At 34.3% G+C, this 19,623-nt stretch overlaps 3 protein-coding genes across 5 annotated transcripts in view; 1 reads left to right on the top strand and 2 right to left on the bottom strand.

The window, feature by feature from the left end:
- Positions 1 to 8,110: 8,110 nt before the first annotated feature.
- Positions 8,111 to 12,114, top strand: LOC109828733 (myb family transcription factor PHL4-like). 2 transcript variants are annotated; one of them, XM_020395663.1, is made up of 5 exons: positions 8,111 to 8,297; positions 9,124 to 9,200; positions 11,468 to 11,562; positions 11,651 to 11,708; positions 11,806 to 12,114. In XM_020395663.1, exons 1-5 carry the CDS (start codon positions 8,174 to 8,176, stop codon positions 11,986 to 11,988), a joined length of 537 nt encoding a protein of 178 aa, XP_020251252.1. In that variant the 5' UTR covers positions 8,111 to 8,173; the 3' UTR covers positions 11,989 to 12,114. The 2 variants fall into 2 exon arrangements, with proteins under 2 accessions (XP_020251252.1, XP_020251253.1); XM_020395664.1 differs by having other exon boundaries at positions 11,784 to 11,939.
- Positions 12,115 to 12,342: 228 nt separating this feature from the next.
- Positions 12,343 to 19,617, bottom strand: LOC109828729 (protein FAR1-RELATED SEQUENCE 5-like). 2 transcript variants are annotated; one of them, XM_020395657.1, is made up of 10 exons: positions 19,482 to 19,617; positions 18,333 to 18,410; positions 15,575 to 17,246; positions 14,968 to 15,360; positions 14,761 to 14,882; positions 14,600 to 14,677; positions 14,457 to 14,513; positions 13,633 to 13,759; positions 13,173 to 13,320; positions 12,343 to 12,895 (listed from the first exon to the last, which is right to left on the bottom strand). In XM_020395657.1, exons 1-8 carry the CDS (start codon positions 19,524 to 19,526, stop codon positions 13,634 to 13,636), a joined length of 2,571 nt encoding a protein of 856 aa, XP_020251246.1. In that variant the 5' UTR covers positions 19,527 to 19,617; the 3' UTR covers positions 12,343 to 12,895; positions 13,173 to 13,320; position 13,633. The 2 variants fall into 2 exon arrangements, with proteins under 2 accessions (XP_020251246.1, XP_020251247.1); XM_020395658.1 differs by having other exon boundaries at positions 14,968 to 15,327; positions 15,542 to 17,246.
- The window catches only part of LOC109828730 (protein FAR1-RELATED SEQUENCE 12-like), a 600-nt gene continuing 531 nt past the window's right edge, over positions 19,555 to 19,623 (bottom strand). The window contains exon 2 of the mRNA XM_020395660.1: positions 19,555 to 19,599. Coding sequence (XP_020251249.1) covers positions 19,555 to 19,599 — 45 coding nt within the window. The remainder of the gene's footprint in view (positions 19,600 to 19,623) is intronic.

Here is a 19,623-nt window from a genome sequence, read left to right on the forward strand (position 1 = left end):
ATCAATCGCAAAACAATACCGTCAAAGCCCCTTACCAGGACTATCCAAAGAAAATCCCATCGGCTAAAGTGAGGGGGAGGAAGGCCCACTCTGAGCATGAGATCATGCAACAAATGGTAGATGAAGTTAAACACTTTTCTTCTTGTCTCAATCTTGTTAACCTGCACTGGACAAAAAAATTGTCCAAAGCTATCTTCAGGCACAAAGATACATACCCAATAGAATGCCTTGAGATTTTTTATGATACCATATATGAAGATGAATCCAAGGCCAGGCATTTTATAGGTAAGAGTGACTTTGGTCAAAGGGATTTGTTGGACAATTTCATGAAGAAGCAAGATGGGGGAAGCTAGGTTAGCTATCCAGGTATGTGCTTGGTTCCGGTGCCTAACAGCTTGCACTACCAAGTCTGGTATTCTGCATTCAGTATTTCACTCTTACTATGACTAGGGACATTATGCTGTAGGATGGAACTCTTTTATTTTGCGCACTAGGCCTAACAGTTATGTTATTATGTCGTAAAAACTTTTAGATGGTTGGTATGCCTGTATATTTTGGGTTATGATGCAGTTGCTACCTTTGTGATTTATGTTGATGCAGTCTAATACATGTTGTTGAGTGCTGCTTAGTGAGTGGTGCAAACTGTGACTCAGGTTATGCTGATTCTTTTTCCAATTTCAGGTACCACATATGATTACAATGTCATGGTTGAGGTGCCCCATTAGCGTCATTTATTGCTGGTATGACAAGTTGTCACTTTTTTAAATTAACGTGAACTGTGCAATGATGAGTGCATGCCCATATATGATGCAATCACATGTAACTTAACAATCCTAAGGCGAGGCAGGTTCATTCTAATATTATTCAGGGAACATATATTGCAGCCTTTGATTGTTACAGCTGCAATGTACATGCAACCTGTTTGAAGATGGTATGAGTAGCCTGAGCACTGTTTTATTTCCCCAGTTTGCACATGCATGCACAACCTGCTGCAATGATGATTTTATTTCCCCAGTTTGCACATGCATGCACAACCTGCTGCAATGATGATTGTCTAAATTTCTGATATTCTAATCCAGTAATTAATACTTGATGCATGCACAACCTGCTGCAATGATGATTGTCTAAATTTCTGATATTCTAATCCAGTAATTAATACTTCCACTGTTTTGGCGAGGCAGTCCCAACTTTTACCTAATGCGCTGAGTAAACTGTATTGGAATGCAGCCAACTTTGCGTAGTAGTTGATTACTGGTGTGGGATATATGATGATGTAGACATATATCTGAACATCTTCTTATTAGCCAAATTCAAGACTTCACAGGATTTTAAACCAAATTTCTGTTTGTCACCTGATTTCTATGCCCAAAGCTTGATTTTATTGCACTACTCACCTTCCCAGACTGCTGCACACATGCTATGGATTTTTCAGCACTACCCTGTATTATCATCTCGTCAAATACAAATGTTCTGGATGTCTGTATTTCCAAACTGAGTTCTCGTTTGATACAGGTTTTCACATGTCCTTCATTTTGCATGTCTGTATTTCCAAACTGAGTTCTCGTTTGATACAGGTTTTCACATGTCCTTCATTTTGCATTCTTATGAAACTTGCAGTTAGTAGATATTGTTTTTACATGTCCTTCATTTTGCATTCTTATGAAACTTGCAGTTAGTAGATATTGTTTTTTTGCACGTTTTATTTCAGATATACATGAAGGGATTTAAATCTCATTGATTTTCAATCTTTCCGCATGTTTATTTTCAAACTGTTCATGCACAAGAGTACAAGCATTCTAAAGAGATTTGAGCATTATCCTTATTAAGAAAGACAAGATGACAATGTCCACGACAACAATGAAAATAGTAAATATTCCTAAGACAACTAGACTTTTCTTCAAGTAATCAACTTGATTCTTTGCAAACTTCAGTTCTCTTTGCAAGTGCTTAGCTTCCAAGTTGTCTATGTCTGAGACATCACGAGAACTTTGCAAACTTCAGTTCTCTTTGCAAGTGCTTAGCTTCCAAGTTGTCTATGTCTGAGACATCACGAGAAGTTGCTTCATCGAAGTTTGCTTTAAGTTGTCTATGTCTGAGACATCACGAGAAGTTGCTTCATCGAAGTTTGCTTTACTCTTGCTGATCTCGGCTCGTATGTGCTTGCTTTTCCTTCGTGGATATCATGCTCAATTTCTGCCCATCTAAAGAATTTGCATTGCCTATTCGGGTAGTTTGCGCAGCTCCAAAAGTATTTGCCCTTGTTCGGTCCATTTTTGCACAGCTTTAATGGCGTCGGTATTTGACAGTGGCACATTACCATGTCTCAGCTTGGCCTGAGAAGGAGGCTTCTTGATATATCCTATTTCAGCTCTTTGAAGATGGTTTGCAATGGTCTATGTTTTTCCAGCAGGTACCAACTATTTGTAGTGCGGAAATTGGGTTACTGTGGCTATATTTGAAAGTTACTCCAGCTTACCGTTAGCAGCTGCGATGCTCTTTTTGCCCGTTGGGAGATATCTTACCGTTGCCTAGTTATTATATATGTTATGGGGGGTAAGCTCACCCTCATGAGGAGATGGGTTATCTGATTTTTGGGGGACGTAACCTCACAAACAAAAATGGCGGGAGAAAGTGGATATATGCTATGGTTTCTTTATTTGGGGATGTTGTACCAAACGCTGCAAATGGAGAACATTGTTTTCATCTCTTCAAATCTCTGCGAATCAAACAGATTATCTCAAAACTGTGAAAACCCATTGAAATGTCAAGAAATAGATTTCACAGTGTTATTTTGTTTTCTTTTTTTTCTAAGAAATGTACCAAACAGCCCCTTAGCGAAAAACTATAGCAAAACTATCTGTGGGCTTGCATCTCAGATCCTACAATTACTGGATAAAAAAACTTTAGTAAAACTTTACTTGTAACTAAACTAAGGAATCAATGAGTAAAGTTATCTCATTTCTATTTTGTTTATTTACTGAATGATATTATTTAAACTTTATTAGTTTGCGAACAAGAAGAGCTGCAAGTTTTCTAAGACCTTGTCCATTTTTTATTAAAAAACTATATTTTGTTTATCAGATCCTATAAAAAGTAAACGCTTATAGACATTATGTATAATTCTTTCAAAATTTGTTGCCTGATTGCCTTATAACATGTTAAAATTTTAAATGTTAGCTTTTGTCATTGATTCGTTGTGGTGAATTTTCTGTAAGGTTAAGAACCGTTTAAGTTAGGGCTGGGCGTGAGCTAGGTTGATTCAGGCACGTAACCCGGCCCGCTGGGTTCAAGGCTGGGCGGAGGTATGACCTGGTGCCAGCGCGCGCGTCCGTAGCAGCCGATCGCCCTACTTTCTCTAATCTTGGGTCTGGGATTGCGACCCGACCCGGCCTACTACCCCCCTCGGCGGCCCACCACACGACCCCAAGGGCTCCGATGATCAACCCTGTAAGTTTTTAAAATTTTTTTTCTAAATTTTTCATTTTCTAAGTTTCTAAACCTATATTAACTTTGGCTATTTCATATCCATTTAAAATATATATTTAGATTATTATTTTATATCATTTCACACTTTATTTTAAATGATGTACTATATATATATATATATTATATATATTATATATATACGTATATTAAAATCACATATTTTATGAATATGTTATCTCCTTGGAAAAAAATAATATACTATGTTAAAAAATAATATATTACTTTAAAGTAACTATTATAAAATATATATTATTTATGAAATATTATTTTAAGAAAATTATATTATCTTAAAAATGATATATTTTAAAAATATTTTATTTATCAATTTATTTCTTCAAAAATAATATTTTTTGAAAAATATTATTTTATGAACATAATATATTTTATGAATAGTAATATTTTCTATAAGAGTAATATCTTTTTCCTAGAATAAACATATTTTTTTAAATAATTATATTTTTAAAAATTATCTTATAAAAATATTTTTTAAGATAGTACTTTCAAAAAAAAACATTTTTTAGGGAAAATGTTTTTAAATAACTTCATTTTTTAAATTTTAAAAAGAAAATATTATAAAGTAATTTTTAAAAGATTATTTTAAATCTTTAATAAATTAAAAAAAATATTAAATAATGACTTTGATTTTTAATAAATATGGGTTTCAATTAAGTTGCAACCTTGGCTTGACGTCATTTTTAACGTATGTCATATATTGCAACTAAGAGTTGTTTTGTAACTGTGGTTGCGGCTACAACTATGAGTTGCAACAAAACAAACGCTTACAACTGGACAAATTTTACCCAGTTGCATGTAACTAGAGTTGTAACCACTCCAGTTGCAAGTTACCAAACACCCACTTAATTTCTAACAATATCATCATAGAGGTAGTTAATATCAATATCTAAAAGGGCATTTCCAAAAGCCAATAAAGGATACCTAACCCTACTCCCCTAGCCCTGGGTTTGGGAGTACTACAAAAAATCAATAGCCCAAACGCTCCAATCAACCATTCTTTTTTTTTTTAACTTTAGTTCGATATGTTAGGTTTCAATACCTAACACTCTACTATCACCACATTCTAATTAGCTACCTTTTGTAAAATTCCCTCACACAACCCCTCTTCACACTTTGATTATTAAGAATTGATTAGTATATATGGCACCAAGAACTCAAAATCAATGATGAAGAGATCAAAGGAAAAGTTGAGTGCATCATCAACATCCCATGCATCCTACAATCCAAAAGCAAGCACAAAAGATGGAGATAACATAAACTACACGAAAGCTTATTGTACAGCTTTCCTTTTTAATTTGAGGAGTATGTTAATTTTTAAGGGAAATAGGGGGTCTAAACCATTTTTTAATTAAAGTGAGAGCATAGTACACAGAAGATTCTAATGGAGTGAGGTGTACTCTAAGGCACTGTTTGGCAACCAAAAAAAATATCTTATCTAAGAGCTTGTGTCTTATTGACTTGGTCAATAAGCTAGTAGAGCTGTTTGGTGACAAAAAATAGGAGGAGATTATTTTAGTGATTGTGTCTTTTGCAAGTAGCTTTTGAAAAGCTACCTCAAGTAGCGTTTGTCTTTGGGAATGAGCTGTCAATTTTTGTCTTTCGTTTTTGCCCCTAATAATTCTAATTTTATATCAATAATATTGCATGTCTTTTTTTAGTCATTTAACAAACTTAAGCTAGTTGTACAGCTACTTTTGCCAAACAGCTCTAGTCAATCAGCTAGCTACACAGCTAACAGCTTTCAGCTACAATTTCACAGCTTTCAGCTAGCTTAACAGCTTTCAGCTATAATCTCGCAGCTTTCAGCTAGTTTTGCCAAACAGAGCCTAAAACTATTCTATGATCAAGCAAAGAAACGAGCCTACTTGATTTTTGTTTTCATTAATAGTTCTTTTTTGGTTAGGTAATTTTACTGTATTGTATTAGAATTTGATGCGAGAAATTGTTGTCTTTTTCTTCATGTATGTTCCGTGCGTGCATATCCAATATATAAATGTAGGCTAGAATTTCAAACTTACACACAATGGGAGTTGTAATTTGAAAAATCAACTTAGCAACCTTCAAATATATATTCTAATTAATTAATTAATCATGTCAAGTTAGTCAGAGTATGGAGCTGGATAACTGTCTGGATCTCACCAACCAATAAAAGAGTAAGGAATCTTATAATTTACTTGTAGTGCAACTTAACACTAAAAGTTTGACTGAGATGCAATTAATGATGATATATATGAGTGCAGTGGATATAAGCATGGTGCACTAATCTGATGAATGATTATATATGATCTTCTTAGAGTAATATAATTTGAAAGAGTAATACTTTAATTAATTATCTCACAGAGTTAATTTTTTTGAAAAGAACCATAATCTTCTTAGATATGAAAGGAGTAATATAATTTTTTTCCCACTATCAAGCAAGAATTAGAGAGGACAAAATTGAACTTCTTACTTAATTCATCATCTCACAGAAAATTAAAGACAGATAAGATATAATTAAAAGAGTAATACTTTAATTAATAATTAAAAAGAGATTAATTATAAGACTGCAGGCTGGTCAAATTAAGGGAATCTTAATCAGGGTTATTTCACCAATAATCAAGTCCCCCTGTCCCATCCTCTGACAAATAAATCCCACGTTTATAATCCCTTATCTCTGTGGCTGAGACCACAAAACAAAGTTTAGACTATAAAAGGGATTTTTCTTGATATTTTGGCCAAGTTGGATATTTATATATTTCTCAAATATTATTATATGCACGGAGCTAAAATTTGAAATATTTTTTTTCCTAAATTAGCTTTTAGGTAGATCATTAGTACCCCTCCATGACATGGGTACTAATTAAAATTTCAAAACAATAAAACCGGGGGAAAATAATCATCCATGACATGGTCTAATTAAAATTTCGGTTACGTTGTTCTTCAAGGTCTTGTTAAATTATATAGCAACTATATATGTCAAATATATATAACTAGTGAATGTGATTATGTGACACAAACCATATGCGTTGATTTCATCAATAATGGACCATGACATATTGGTCATTGCCATAATTATAGTCTACGTTGCCCATACATTTTTTTTCACATAAAATATTTCTCTAATTAATAAGTGTAGACATTAATAGCTAGCTAGGTAAGCAAAAAGACTTGAGAATGTAAGGGTAGGAAAATGGCAAATCAAATTAAAGGAGGAGGTCTAAAGGTCGGCACCGCCACTATTTGAAATGAGAATGAGGAAAGGAATTATTAAATGACTTTGCATTGGAAGTTTGGTTTTCAGTAAAGTCCCAAATATTGACTTACATGTCCATGCTTTGTCACTTTCCAATTATTCCTTTAAAGGCTCTAGGAAATTAACAATGACAAATGAGAGTAAATTTTGTTTGAAGAATCCAAGCTCAATTAACATTGTGATAAGATTTTGTAACATTAATTATAATTACCTCAATCTTTGGAGGCTCAAAGTGATTAGATATATGCAATAACATAACTAGGTTCTTTTGAGCGTATATATATACTTGTCTCCTAATACGAGATTAAAGTTCTTAGGGATGCCCCTCTTATATATGCTAGAGCTCCTCCTCCTTCCTAGCTAGCAAAGCCTTATAGATTTTTTTTTTGGAATTAGAAAATAAATAATGTGATTTAATTCCTTAAAAAAATTATTGTTAGATCAACATAATATAACAAAATGTCATGGGGGCCAAGGCATAAGTCCCTTGTTAATTTGTACTGCTACTCAGAGACTAGCTAGAGACAGTTACAATAATTTCTTAACACCATTAAAAAAAGATAATTAATACGGAGAGAGAATAAAAAAGAGATTGTCATATTGTTAGTAAATCATGAGTTATTGCTTCCTTGGTCTCTGATTATGATAGAAAAAAATTAGTGCCCCTTCTTGCTCTTGTTCGATGTTAATAATTTTCTTTGACTTCAATATTATACGTGTACATGCAGCTGATTTTTCTTGGTATGATCAGTACTAAAATGAGATTATCTTTGTCTTAAAACCATGAAATGACGTGCGTATCAGCCTAATCAGGGAAACTTAATTGGTCAGAGAGCTCAAATCATCAATACATTAACTTCATTGTAGATTAACATTAACTATTTTTAGTAATTAAAAGGTTCCAAAAAATGTGAGGAGATAAATTAATGAACATATATAATGTTGTTTATTTTTCTATTGAACCCTTAAATCCTTCCTGAGAAAGATATATAGTTACCATTATATAAAGATTTTTGCATGGTTAAAACGTGGACAATATCAATATATATATATATTTATACCCTCATAATTAAAGAGGTAAACCAACTAGCACAAGGTTCTTTTATTGTCAACTTTAGAAGCTCAAGCAATCGTCAAATTACTGCTATGTCGACTCATCTTACCAAAAAGTGGTCTCAAAATTCTCTTTCCAAAATATCTCAAGCTAGGGTTTCTGTTCAACCTTTTAGAGAACAATGAGCATGCTGTATATTTGACTGGACTTGGTCAAAAATAGGCCACATTCCTTCCTTTAGTAATTTCTTTGCCTTCACAATATATATATATATATAATAATAATAATTAGGGCAGCCAAACCTAGTTATCTTAATTCCAAAGGTTTTCTATATACTAGCTTATTACATCTCACAAAAGACTAGATAGCTTGGTACAGGAGTAGAGATGATGAGGGGAAATGGGAGGAGAGTGAGACAGTACAATAGATCGGATGTACCGAGGCTCCGGTGGACGGAGGAGCTCCATCGACGCTTCGTCGAGGCTGTTGAATGCCTTGGAGGAGGAAAAAGTAAGTTAATTTGGCTAGGGTTTGAGTCTAGCATGCATATAGATCATATTTCCTGTCTATTAATTTAAGCTAATTGTCTTTTTTTTAGTGATTTGATTATACAGCACTCTCAGAGCATATATACTATATCTTATAATTAACTGATTTTTTTTTTTTTTTGTTTTGACAAGAGATATTGTTTTCGTTTCTCATATTAAAGAAGAAAATTACTTACAGACAAATTAAAAGATACCTTAAGTAGACGGTTTAAGGTAGATTAATGCTAGTCTAATTGAGATTAATTATAGCCTGCAGACTATTAAAACGTACACTTGCTATTATCAGAATTAAGAATTTTTCAGGATCGTGGCATCAAATCCATTATTCTCATGATATATCCATCATTAGGTCTAAAGTTTTCCAATCCTATATATTCATATGCAGTGACAAATATTTGTTGGATCATTTGTACACGATAATGTGACACATCATAAAAGACTAAACACAATTACAGTTAACATAAATGAAATATATTATAGAGCGTGATCAAGGACCAATTAATAAGTTCATATAAATAAGAGAAAAATGGATATTCATATCATATGAAGGGATATATATAAAAATTAATAAACAAAATGATGACAATTAAATATATTGCAGAAGAATTAGGAGAAACCAAATATTAATGAAATCAAGGGAAAGATAATATTGATTTATTACTGTATTTCTTTATTATTATTATTATTATTATTATTATTATTATTATTATTATTATTATTATTATTATTATTTTACTTTTGGCTAACTTAACTATATTCTGATTTATGCTGCTTAATTACATCTACAGAAGCAACACCAAAGCGTATCTTACAGCTGATGGGTGTGAAGGGACTGAGCATATCTCATATCAAAAGTCATCTTCAGGTGTCTTTTTACCTTGGATATAACAATTACAGTACACATTGCATAAATTAGTTTATCTTTTATTTCTTTTTTATTCTTATTTTCCCGTTGACACGTTCATTTTATGCAACTGGCCCAATTTAACTTGGCTAAATGGCACTTAAATACCCTATTGTTTCACCACATTTATACTTAATTACATACCCTAAGTTGTAAAAATTAGCAATTTGATACCATAAGTTGTAAAAAAGTAGTGTTTTAATACCTTAAGTTATAAAAAACTGACACTTAATACCCTATTATTTCACTACCTTTATACTTAAATATTCTAAGTTATAAAAAGTAGCATTTTAATACATTTTGTTAGTTGTCAGGATATGTTCCTAGAAATATTTCCATGACAACTACCGAAAGGTACTATTGTGCCAATTTTTAACAACTTCAGGTATTAAAGTACTATTTTTTACAACTTCAGTATTAAAGTGCAAAAATGGTCAAACTACAGGATATCTGAGTGCCATTTAGCCATTTAATTTTGTGTCTGTGTAAGAGCTGCGCGCAGGTTTTAATTAGAGCTTGTTCTCATTATTTTGCCCCGCTTATATATGTATACGCATACACGCTATTACTTTTTGAAGTACGAGCACTATGCCGTTAGCAATCGCAAATCTAAAATTGTGTAGGCTTAATTAAATGTGTATACAAGACAGTTCTCGTGTTCGATCCTCGTTATTTTATGGGAAAAATTAGCAAAATAGACATCTTTTTGACCTGTAGGCAAAAAAGAGGTTGATTTTGCTAAACAGACCATTCGAAAACATACGGGACTAGTAGTCCCGTATGATTTAATCCTCCATTAAATCATACGGGACTACTAGTCCCGTATGTTTCGAATGATTTGTTTTATAAAATCGACCTTTTTTTGGCTGTTGGTCAAAAAGATGTCTATTTTGCTAAATATTTAGCAAAACGGTCTGTTTTGCTAAATATTTAGAAAAGTAGGTCTATTTTACAAATTTCTTCTATTTTATGTGTTAATTTGATTGCGTGTTGGAGATGAAATTAGTGAATTTCCAACTGCGCGTATATATAGTTTCAAGCCATATACAATGATACAGTTGTGCATAACTGTTTAATAAGTAAAATGCCGTCTGAACTACGTACAACTTAATTAATTTATAAACTCCTCCTCATTGCATTCAAATGCACGTTGCGTCATTCTCGAGCATGCATGCATATGTAAAATAAACCATGCATGGAGCTTGGTTTTGCCAGTACGTACATATATATATAGCATCCGAAAGTGATAAACCCTCATTAGCTGATTGATTAATTAGCTATATGGTTAATTACTTTCTCTTTTGAATATGTGCTAGCTAGCTAGCTAGAACACACAATCTTGAAAGCTAGCTACTAGCTAGCTACTCTCCATCTTGATATATAGCATATCCACAATATGCCCATATATACATAGTGAAGCAAGGGCAATTGCTAGTAATTAATATTTCTTTGATATCCTCCAAGTTAAAGCATTAGATTCGACAATGAGATTACGCAACTAATTATTAAGTTTTTTGAGCCATTTGAATTATAATCCCTTTCAATATATGCTGCATATGCCTCCAGTACGTACTCCCCGCACCATCAAATTACCTCCTTCAACTCTACCCGCATGCATGTGCAGCAACAAATGCATATTTGGTCGGTAAAATGCCATGAGCAAATTAACCGGCGCCAGAAAAAAGTTCGAATATATCCGAACTGGAATTTTAAGGCCGCATATATATCCGATTCCAGACTCTAGTTTTTTTTTTTAAACTTGCATGTTTTCATTGAAAATCCTGTTTAAATATAGTGAGGAGAGATTGCTAATGCAACTGTTATATATTTATCCCACGCATGCATGCATTAAGTACAAATCTAGCTAGTTACTGTCACACTCAATTGGAAGCTCAATCAGGTAAGTAACTTAGAACTTAATTAACATGCACTACTTGTACGACCATATATCAAAATTAAATATAGCACATAACCATTTCCTTTTTACCAAATTAGAATCAAGAAACTGTAACCAATTTTAAGTTAGAATCCAGAAAATGTGAGTTGTGTTTCAATAGCAAACACAAAGGCTAATTAATTAAGAACTGGAAATCAATGCTACTTTCATGTACTTCTATCAGCCGAAGATTTACGTATTCTTCATTGCTCCATCAGATCATGTAATTATCATAATGCAACAAAAAAAAAAACATATATAGAAAAATTAATCATGCGTCTTCCTCTTGCAGATGTACAGAAGCATGGGCGAAAACCAAACAAACTTTCATGTATTTCTATCGACCGAAGATCTAAACAAGCAAAAGAGACTGCACCCAAACACAAGGTCCAATGATCACTTGACTACCTTAAAATTCTGACTAGCGATAAGTTTTTCATGTCACAATGTTTCTCAAGGGTTCACTTCTATACAGGTCGTGTTTCGATGAGATGCGAAGAGGTTTGTCGCTAGAACAGAACAAACTAGAGCAGGTCAGTCTCCATGCATTTTCAAACTTCCAAAATGTTTTTTTTTAAGGCAATTGAGAAATCTGAAGAAATTGATAGTTTCTATGCATTTACATTGTAGGTGATTCAGATGAACGCTTGCGATCTGACGTTGTCTTCTATAAATTACCAAGAAACCAGTGACTGGGGTTCTAGTATTGAGTTCGACGCGTCTGAAGAATTCAGTGGCCTCGAAGAAGATGAAGTTGAAATTAAGGGAGACGTGAATTTGGATCTTACCATCTCATGCATCAACTGCTCCTAGAGTAGTTAATTTATCTGTAAATAGACAGAGCTATATGTATGTTCCTTGTTTAGTTAGATACAAATGAAGGATGAGTTTCTAGTTTGATATCCAGTGTATTGGGTTCTTTTTGTATAATTATTTTCATGCATTCTTTACAAAAGTAACTGTTAAATGCATCGACCTTAATATCATTAAGCATTAATCTGATATGCAAGATAACTTTTGCTCGACTTTTTCATTTTTTATATATTGTTTATACAAAATCATGTAATCTTTTGGTGCCAGCTATCGACGATAGTGCTGGAACAGCTAAAAGCTAGGTAGCTATCATCAGTAAGAGAAATTGATAGAAACACAAAATGCAAAGGAAACTATTCGAAGCATCCCAATAAAAATTTATCTCCCTGACAAGGTCACAAGAGTAAGTACAAATCAAATCACCCATAAATTCTTCTTAAGAGACAAAATCACTCAGATGAGCTAAAAGACAAAGTTAAAATTTTGATAAACCGCTTGTTCGTATAAGCACCATATAACTCCGTTAAACTCAGAATTTTGCACAAGAAAACCACGATTGTTTACTGCAACTTGAATAATGGATGCGAATAATGAATGCTGGAAGCCTTTCGTTAGCAGCAAAATACATTGTCCTCGCGAGTCAGCAAGACACGATGACAAATGATCGGTGCAGGCTTACACAAATGCACACAAGTAAGACGACGGGTAGCAACTAGCAAGCCATCAACTCTCTTCAGGAGTTGTATGCATATATTCATCTTAGATGTAAATGTACTTCGACTATAATCGTCCCATTTTTGGTTCACTGTAGAGCGTAGAGTTTTGTATACGGTTCTTTTGCTGCCGATGCATGACTGTTGTCTTCAAGCTTCACCAGAGAATGTAGTATTACAATGTTGTCGTGCTCCTGTTACAGAAATATTATAAACCAATGGAATGAATATTCATAAGTAACTATTTCCAAGATAAACCATCTCATATGAAGAATTTATTCATATATAGACGAGGTGGCCTTGAACTGCGGCAGGCATCCTCATATAAAAAAAAATGCAGCATGAAACAAGAGCGCGAGTTACATTTTCACACAATAAAAGGTACAAGCAAGAAAATATTTTGATGGAAAAAGATAAATACAGGTTACATAATCTAAACTGAAACTATGACCATCTTTACTACATACATACATGCTATGTACACATGAGATGGAGGAAAGCCAAACAACGCGCCAACTCCGCATACTTAGCAAGAGTGAGCAAGCTAACCACAATTTCAGGGTTCCTTCTCTCTTGTACACATGAGCGCCTCTCCTGAATTTTGAAAAGCAAAAACAGCCTGCAGATTTATCAAAAGAATCCAGACTGTTAAATAAATACGATCTTTTCTTGAAGGCAAACCCAAGGTGTTTTGAGTTATGGATGTAGCTGTTAAGTAAGTTTGCAGTTCTTTTGGCAGTACTAGTAATTTACAAGAGCTAGTGGGTTCACTGGCCCTAAGACCTGAGTTCTAACAATCTACTAATTATGTTCTATTCATTCCCAGCACAAGGTAGAAAATCGTGCAAGGTCTCCACAGACAAACTGCCGAGGTCAAGAATGTATTTTGTGTAATTTGCACAAAAAAATTTTGATGAAAAATTGAACTTACTTCAAAGGAAATCCCATACTGGAATAGCACAGCTCCCTTGGTCACTGCTTGGCTGGTCTAGCTGTGGATTGCTTCCGACAAATTGAAGGGGGTGCATGTCAGGGGTTGGAAAACCCTGCATAGTACTCTGGAATAAATCAGGTAGTTAAATTTAGTTGTTTATGTTAGCAACGAAATAATTTCAGATGTATATACTAATCCTCCTATGCCACATGAGCCAGTAATACTGTCATAATCTGACAAAAATGGAAGGTGTTGCTCTATGTTACCTGGGTACTTCTATTTGCGGACACATACCCGTACCCGTACCCGTACCCATACCCATACCCGTACTTCTTGGACACTTCTTGAATATATGCACACGTTTGTTCAAGCTTATACTCAATTACATACCACATGTACTAATTTGAAACACTCCTCATACACTTCTTGGATGTATATTCCACACTCCACATCTATTTCTAATATATTGATCTCGTGTATATGAAAAAATAATATTGAACTCATGTAAATTATTAATTTTGATACATATAAGTATACACCACATACATATTTATAGCCATGTCCCCGCAACCTATTTTTTACAAATTTGCCGTGTCCCATACCCCCACACGTACCCATGCAACTTAGGTGTTGATACACAAAGTAGGATTTCCTTTTCTAGATAAAACATATATGTGCTTCCACAGAGGGCGGGAGGGAAAGGGAATTAAAGATGGTGAACTATTGTCATTAGACTAGCAAGTAAGTACAAAGGAAAATATAGATCAAATATAATAAAAAAAAGAAAAGTCTATAGAGAAATTTGAATTACTGTAAAATACCTGACCCAAGTGAGTGCCAACATGGAATGGCTGTTGCAAAGTCGATGCTGAAGAATCCTGCATTTTGTTATGAAGCTGGTCAAGTTTAATCATTCAAAAGGAGCAAGCAGGGCATATAGTTCACAAATAGCATGAAAGTATACCTGACCAAATTGAGTCATGGCCTGAAAACCTTGTGCTGCGCTAAGTCCAAATTGATGACAAGCACTAAAACTAGTTCCCTATAAGTACAAGAAACCATAAAGTATAAGACAAGATGTTAAACTCTCCACCAAAAAAAAACTTTATATATAAAATCTTATACCTGCATGAGTATACTTGGTGTAAAGAATTGATTTGAAGGATTTCTTGTTTGGGATGGAGCATCATCAGATACCATGGGTGGTTCACTTTCCCTTGATGCAGCGTCTGCTTCATCAGATTGTCCTACAGTCAACCATTTCATTACCACAATACAAACGTATAACCGCATCTGATGTCACACACAGTTGAACATGAACTTGGCACAAACCTTTTCTCATTTTTTGTCTTTTGTTATTCATCTCCGTTCCGTTGTGATTTCTCCGACGTGTATCCTTCTTCCTTCTCCCACTAGTCTGCTGGGTCCCATTGTTACTGTCATCTATTGCAACTTGCCCCTCACCCACATTTGTAATTTGTCCCTTGTTGACATTGGTGAGAGAAGGTTTTTCTAGCACTTTTGTTTGCAAAATATGCTCTACTTGCTCAAGAAGCTGATCAGATTGGCTAGCCATTAGAGTAAATGCGTCAATGTTATCAGCAGCCCTTTCTGCAATTTTGAACAATACGCGGCAGAGAGCATTGTAACGTTTTGACACAGACGAGCTAGGGTCAGCATCCAGAGAAAAACCATGATTCTCTCTAAAGCTTCCAGCCTTCGCATCTTTTCTCCACCTCTTTAAGATGCATTGCGGCGGGATCAAGAAGCTGATCAGATTGGCTAGCCATTAGAGTAAATGCGTCAATGTTATCAGCAGCCCTTTCTGCAATTTTGAACAATACGCGGCAGAGAGCATTGTAACGTTTTGACACAGACGAGCTAGGGTCAGCATCCAGAGAAAAACCATGATTCTCTCTAAAGCTTCCAGCCTTCGCATCTTTTCTCCACCTCTTTAAGATGCATTGCGGCGGGAGCTCTTTAATATTTCTGAAATCAAGGACTTTCAGTACATGACAACACTGGATCCCAGCAAACTCAAACTTTTTGCAAGTGCATATGACGGTACCATCTGAAGAGTCAAATCTAACAAAGTGTGACTTATTTTTCTGTTTAGTAGTTACTTCATACTGAGACAATGTTCCAGCCTCACCGCAATTGTAAACCATACAATCCATGAAAAGCTCAAACTCTCTTCTGAACATATCAAACACTGCAGGTGTGTATGCACTAGCAGCTTGCCACAACAAACGCAAAGGAGGAATCCTGGGGTTGCCTTGATTTGCATGGTAATCAGCTTGCAGCTCAGCATGTCGCCCCTCACTCAATGACTTTTCATATTGTTTAAAGAACTGTGTTAGATCCATTTCGTAGTTCAGGTACTCTTTTAACATAGTAGTTAAGCTCTCACCACGTAAAGTGCTCTGGATATCAGCAGAAAATGCTTGGCGACCATAAACCGATGACCATTTCTCCCTCTCCGCAAATAGCATAGCCAACCACTCATTGTCCTTAAGGCTGTATTTATCTAACATTTCTTCCCATGCTGATAGGAACTCCTCTTCCTCCTCAAAATCATACAAACAACGACAGAAATCATGCGCAAAAGTTTCCGAGCTTTCAAACACATTAGTCAAATGCTTAACTGAATTTTGGTATATTTGCCAAACACAAAACCGATGCACAGTTCCTGGCCACACAGCAGCTATTGCATCACTAATTGCTGGACAATGATCGGTCAAGAGGGTTTTTGGTTGCTTTCCACTCATTGCGGTCTTGAAAGTTTCGAACAACCACTTGAAAGATTCAACAGTTTCATCATATAAAAGTGCCGCACCTAAAATAATAAGCTGCTTGTGATGATTTATACCAATAAAATGTGCAAGGGGTCTTCCATAGTCTTGAGGCTTATAGGATGTGTCAAAGCACACTACATCCCCAAAGTAGTAATAATCTGCCATAGATCTCGCATCGGCCCAGAAAACATTGGTCATTTGATCATCTTCATCAACTTGAATAGCACAATAGAAAGATGGATTCTCACCCTTCATCTTCTGTAAGTATTCAGATATAGCTCTTGCATCTCCTACTTTCATGTCTTTCTTTCTTTTTGCACGTATATAATTTTTATAACCAGAAGGAATTAAGCCACCATTTTGCTGGGTCCGTCCAGATTGAGCTTTCAGTGATGGCTTCTGAGACTTTAGCATGTGAATGTCCAATGGAGCTGCAAGCTGATGGTTATGCTCTGGAACGAACTCAGTAACACGATATCTACCACTGGATGTGACTTTTATAGCCATACGTGCAGGACAACCAGTTCTTGTCTCAGGCCGAGATCTCTTCACCTCATTACTAGGATTTTTTGGGCGAAACCCCTCTCTTGAACATACATATACCCTCGATCGGGTAACATTTCTGGCAGATTTATCCCACCAACCTTTCCGAACACTAAAGCCTTTATTTCCGGCATAATTGATATAGTATTGATATGCCTTATCATCATTTTCAAAGAGCATTCCCACAACTGGTGCTCCTCCAGCATTTGCTATAACTTCTTCTGGCACTTCTGGCTCTTCTTCTTCTACTGGTTCGTCTTGTCTGTTCAAGGTCTAAACAATTCATCACGTTTAGAAAGGATCAAGTAGCTTGAAAGTAATAGCATATCATGTCATTAATATATATTAAGTCCTCCTATATTTAGCATGTGATAGTACCGAAGAGTAATTCTATGCGAAACCAAGCTAAACAACAAGGACAATAGACAAATTGTGTGTGGTAATAAACAAATTAACAGGACATGTTAACTGTTAAGTGTCAACCTTGGTGTTATTTCATGCAATTCCCGCACACGCAGTACCAGGAGAAAGGCATCATACTTCTGTGTCACATATAAAAAACGTATTGTTCTTTTGTTTGTGGCTCCTTAGAATCATATTTCCACATATAATATATATATATATATATATATATATATATATATATATATATATATATATATATATATATATATATATATATATATATATATATATATATATATATATATATATATATATATATATAAATATATAGAGAGAGAGAGAGAGAGATATTAATGGGTATCCTTGTCAAGGAGGGGATTTCCCTCCTTGACGCCTACGTGGCACAATCTCCACCATCCTCATAAAGTATGAGAGAGAGTGTGAGTTGGTGGGGATTGTGCCACATATGTGTCAAGGAGGAAAATCCCCTCCTTGACATAGGACACCCATCAATCTCATATATATAATATATATATATATATATATATATATATATATATATATTATATATATATATATATATATATATATTCTATCCACTCTACTCAACACCAACTATAATCGCCTAATGTATAGGGATTTTATATTTTAATTAGTTAGAATGTGAATAGCTAAAACATTGATAGTCAAACTTAAGAGTTATCCCGCTTGAATTTTTTCAAAAACAAATTGAAGCAAGAAGATTTAGTAAAAAGAACAAAATGAATTAATATTTTTAAGAGGTGTACACCACAATAACTACAGACGAGGGGAAGATAAGCTAGGAACTTGACAGTACAAAACCAACATAAAATTAAACAAGTATCTTCCCATTCATATATGATAAATAAGCGGATCAAGCATTAATAAAACTTCAAAGTTTTAATAGATTTAAGTTCATGAATTCAACACCACCTGTGATTCTTCCTTGCTAAGAAATTTTCCTCCAAAACCTCGTCGACGCCTCTCTGCCAGAGCTTGACGGGAGGGAAACTGTAGGGAACAGATGTTAAATGGATGAATCTCTTAAGTCATTCAATTCATTCAATTTATTAGTTGCAAAGCAATAAAGAATCCACAAGATGACCGAAAATATTTCTAATGTTCGTAAGTGGAGTTTCACATGTCAGCCATTGACATTTATTATGCATAATGCAGTGATAAATTTGAATCACTTGTGAACAGTAGATAACAAAGCCATACTTGCATCATATAAAAGTCTTAGGAGGCATGTAAAAAAAACTTATTATCTCCTGTTATTGAAGTTTAATGTGAAGTGTGCAGCACTTTTCATCAGTAGAAGACCAGAAAAAAGCTCTCATGATACATTGATATATATCAAGCTCTGTATAGTGTACCATACTTCTTAACAAAATTTTTTCCATTTTAATGCGAGTGCATCAAATATCCCAATCTATGAATCCAAATCTTGACCATAATTAATTATGTTTATGGAACCTGCTTTGCTTTTATTATTTTGATAACCAAGTACTATAATGCGGACTCTAAAAATTCAGACAGCAGATGATCTGGATCTCATATTACTCAGATGAATCTAAACTAGAAAATAACACAAACTTACTTCTATAAAATGTACAAGTGCATATTCTATAAAATCTTCAACATAGAAGACTGTTGGTATCCCATTTCTTAAAATTTTGACATCATGATTTTTTTAATCACCAAATCATGAGCATAGGTTTTATTCTTATTTTTATTTTTATTTTTATTGTTTGTGTACAAAGCGTGAATATCGCAATTGAGAGGAGGTAAATTCAGCAATTGACAGTGTAACTATACCACTGTTTGTTGCAAAGTTTAATTGTGTTTGATGGATCATTATTTTCAGCTCTTGACAATGGCCCAAACTAACTATTGCAAGTTCTAATTGTAATTGTCATGTTTCAAGTTTCAGCAACATAATCCAAAAGTTAACAGAACCCAATTCTACACAATAAACCTGCTATATTACCAATAATTAGCAAAATGTACCTGTTTAACTTTACAAAATAGAATAAGTGAAGAATACAAAAGGTAGCAATTAAGCTTGGAGAAGAGAATTACCTTAACAGATCTATCTACTACTTGCCTATTGTTCCTTTTCTTCATGTACCTAAGGATTATATCCCTCCTCTCCTCATGGGTATACTTTGAAACTCTTATCCCAAGCTCTCTCAACAACCTCGATTGAGCAGGATTTCCTACT

Source organism: Asparagus officinalis, unplaced genomic scaffold, assembly GCF_001876935.1.
Source record: "Asparagus officinalis unplaced genomic scaffold, Aspof.V1 AsparagusV1_Un6333, whole genome shotgun sequence".
NCBI classification, from domain to species: domain Eukaryota; kingdom Viridiplantae; phylum Streptophyta; class Magnoliopsida; order Asparagales; family Asparagaceae; genus Asparagus; species Asparagus officinalis.

Coding starts and splice junctions, on each gene's coding strand:
- LOC109828733 (XM_020395663.1), top strand. CDS start 8,174: ATGATGAGGGGAAATGGGAGGAGAGTGAGACAGTACAATAGATCGGAT. Junction 11,563..11,650: donor AGACTGCACCCAAACACAAG/GTCCAATGATCA, acceptor ACTTCTATACAG/GTCGTGTTTCGATGAGATGC. Junction 11,709..11,805: donor AACAGAACAAACTAGAGCAG/GTCAGTCTCCAT, acceptor TTTACATTGTAG/GTGATTCAGATGAACGCTTG.
- LOC109828729 (XM_020395657.1), bottom strand. CDS start 19,526: ATGAAGAAAAGGAACAATAGGCAAGTAGTAGATAGATCTGTTAAG. Junction 14,678..14,760: donor CACCAAGTATACTCATGCAG/GTATAAGATTTT, acceptor TTGTACTTATAG/GGAACTAGTTTTAGTGCTTG. Junction 14,514..14,599: donor CCATGACTCAATTTGGTCAG/GTATACTTTCAT, acceptor AACAAAATGCAG/GATTCTTCAGCATCGACTTT.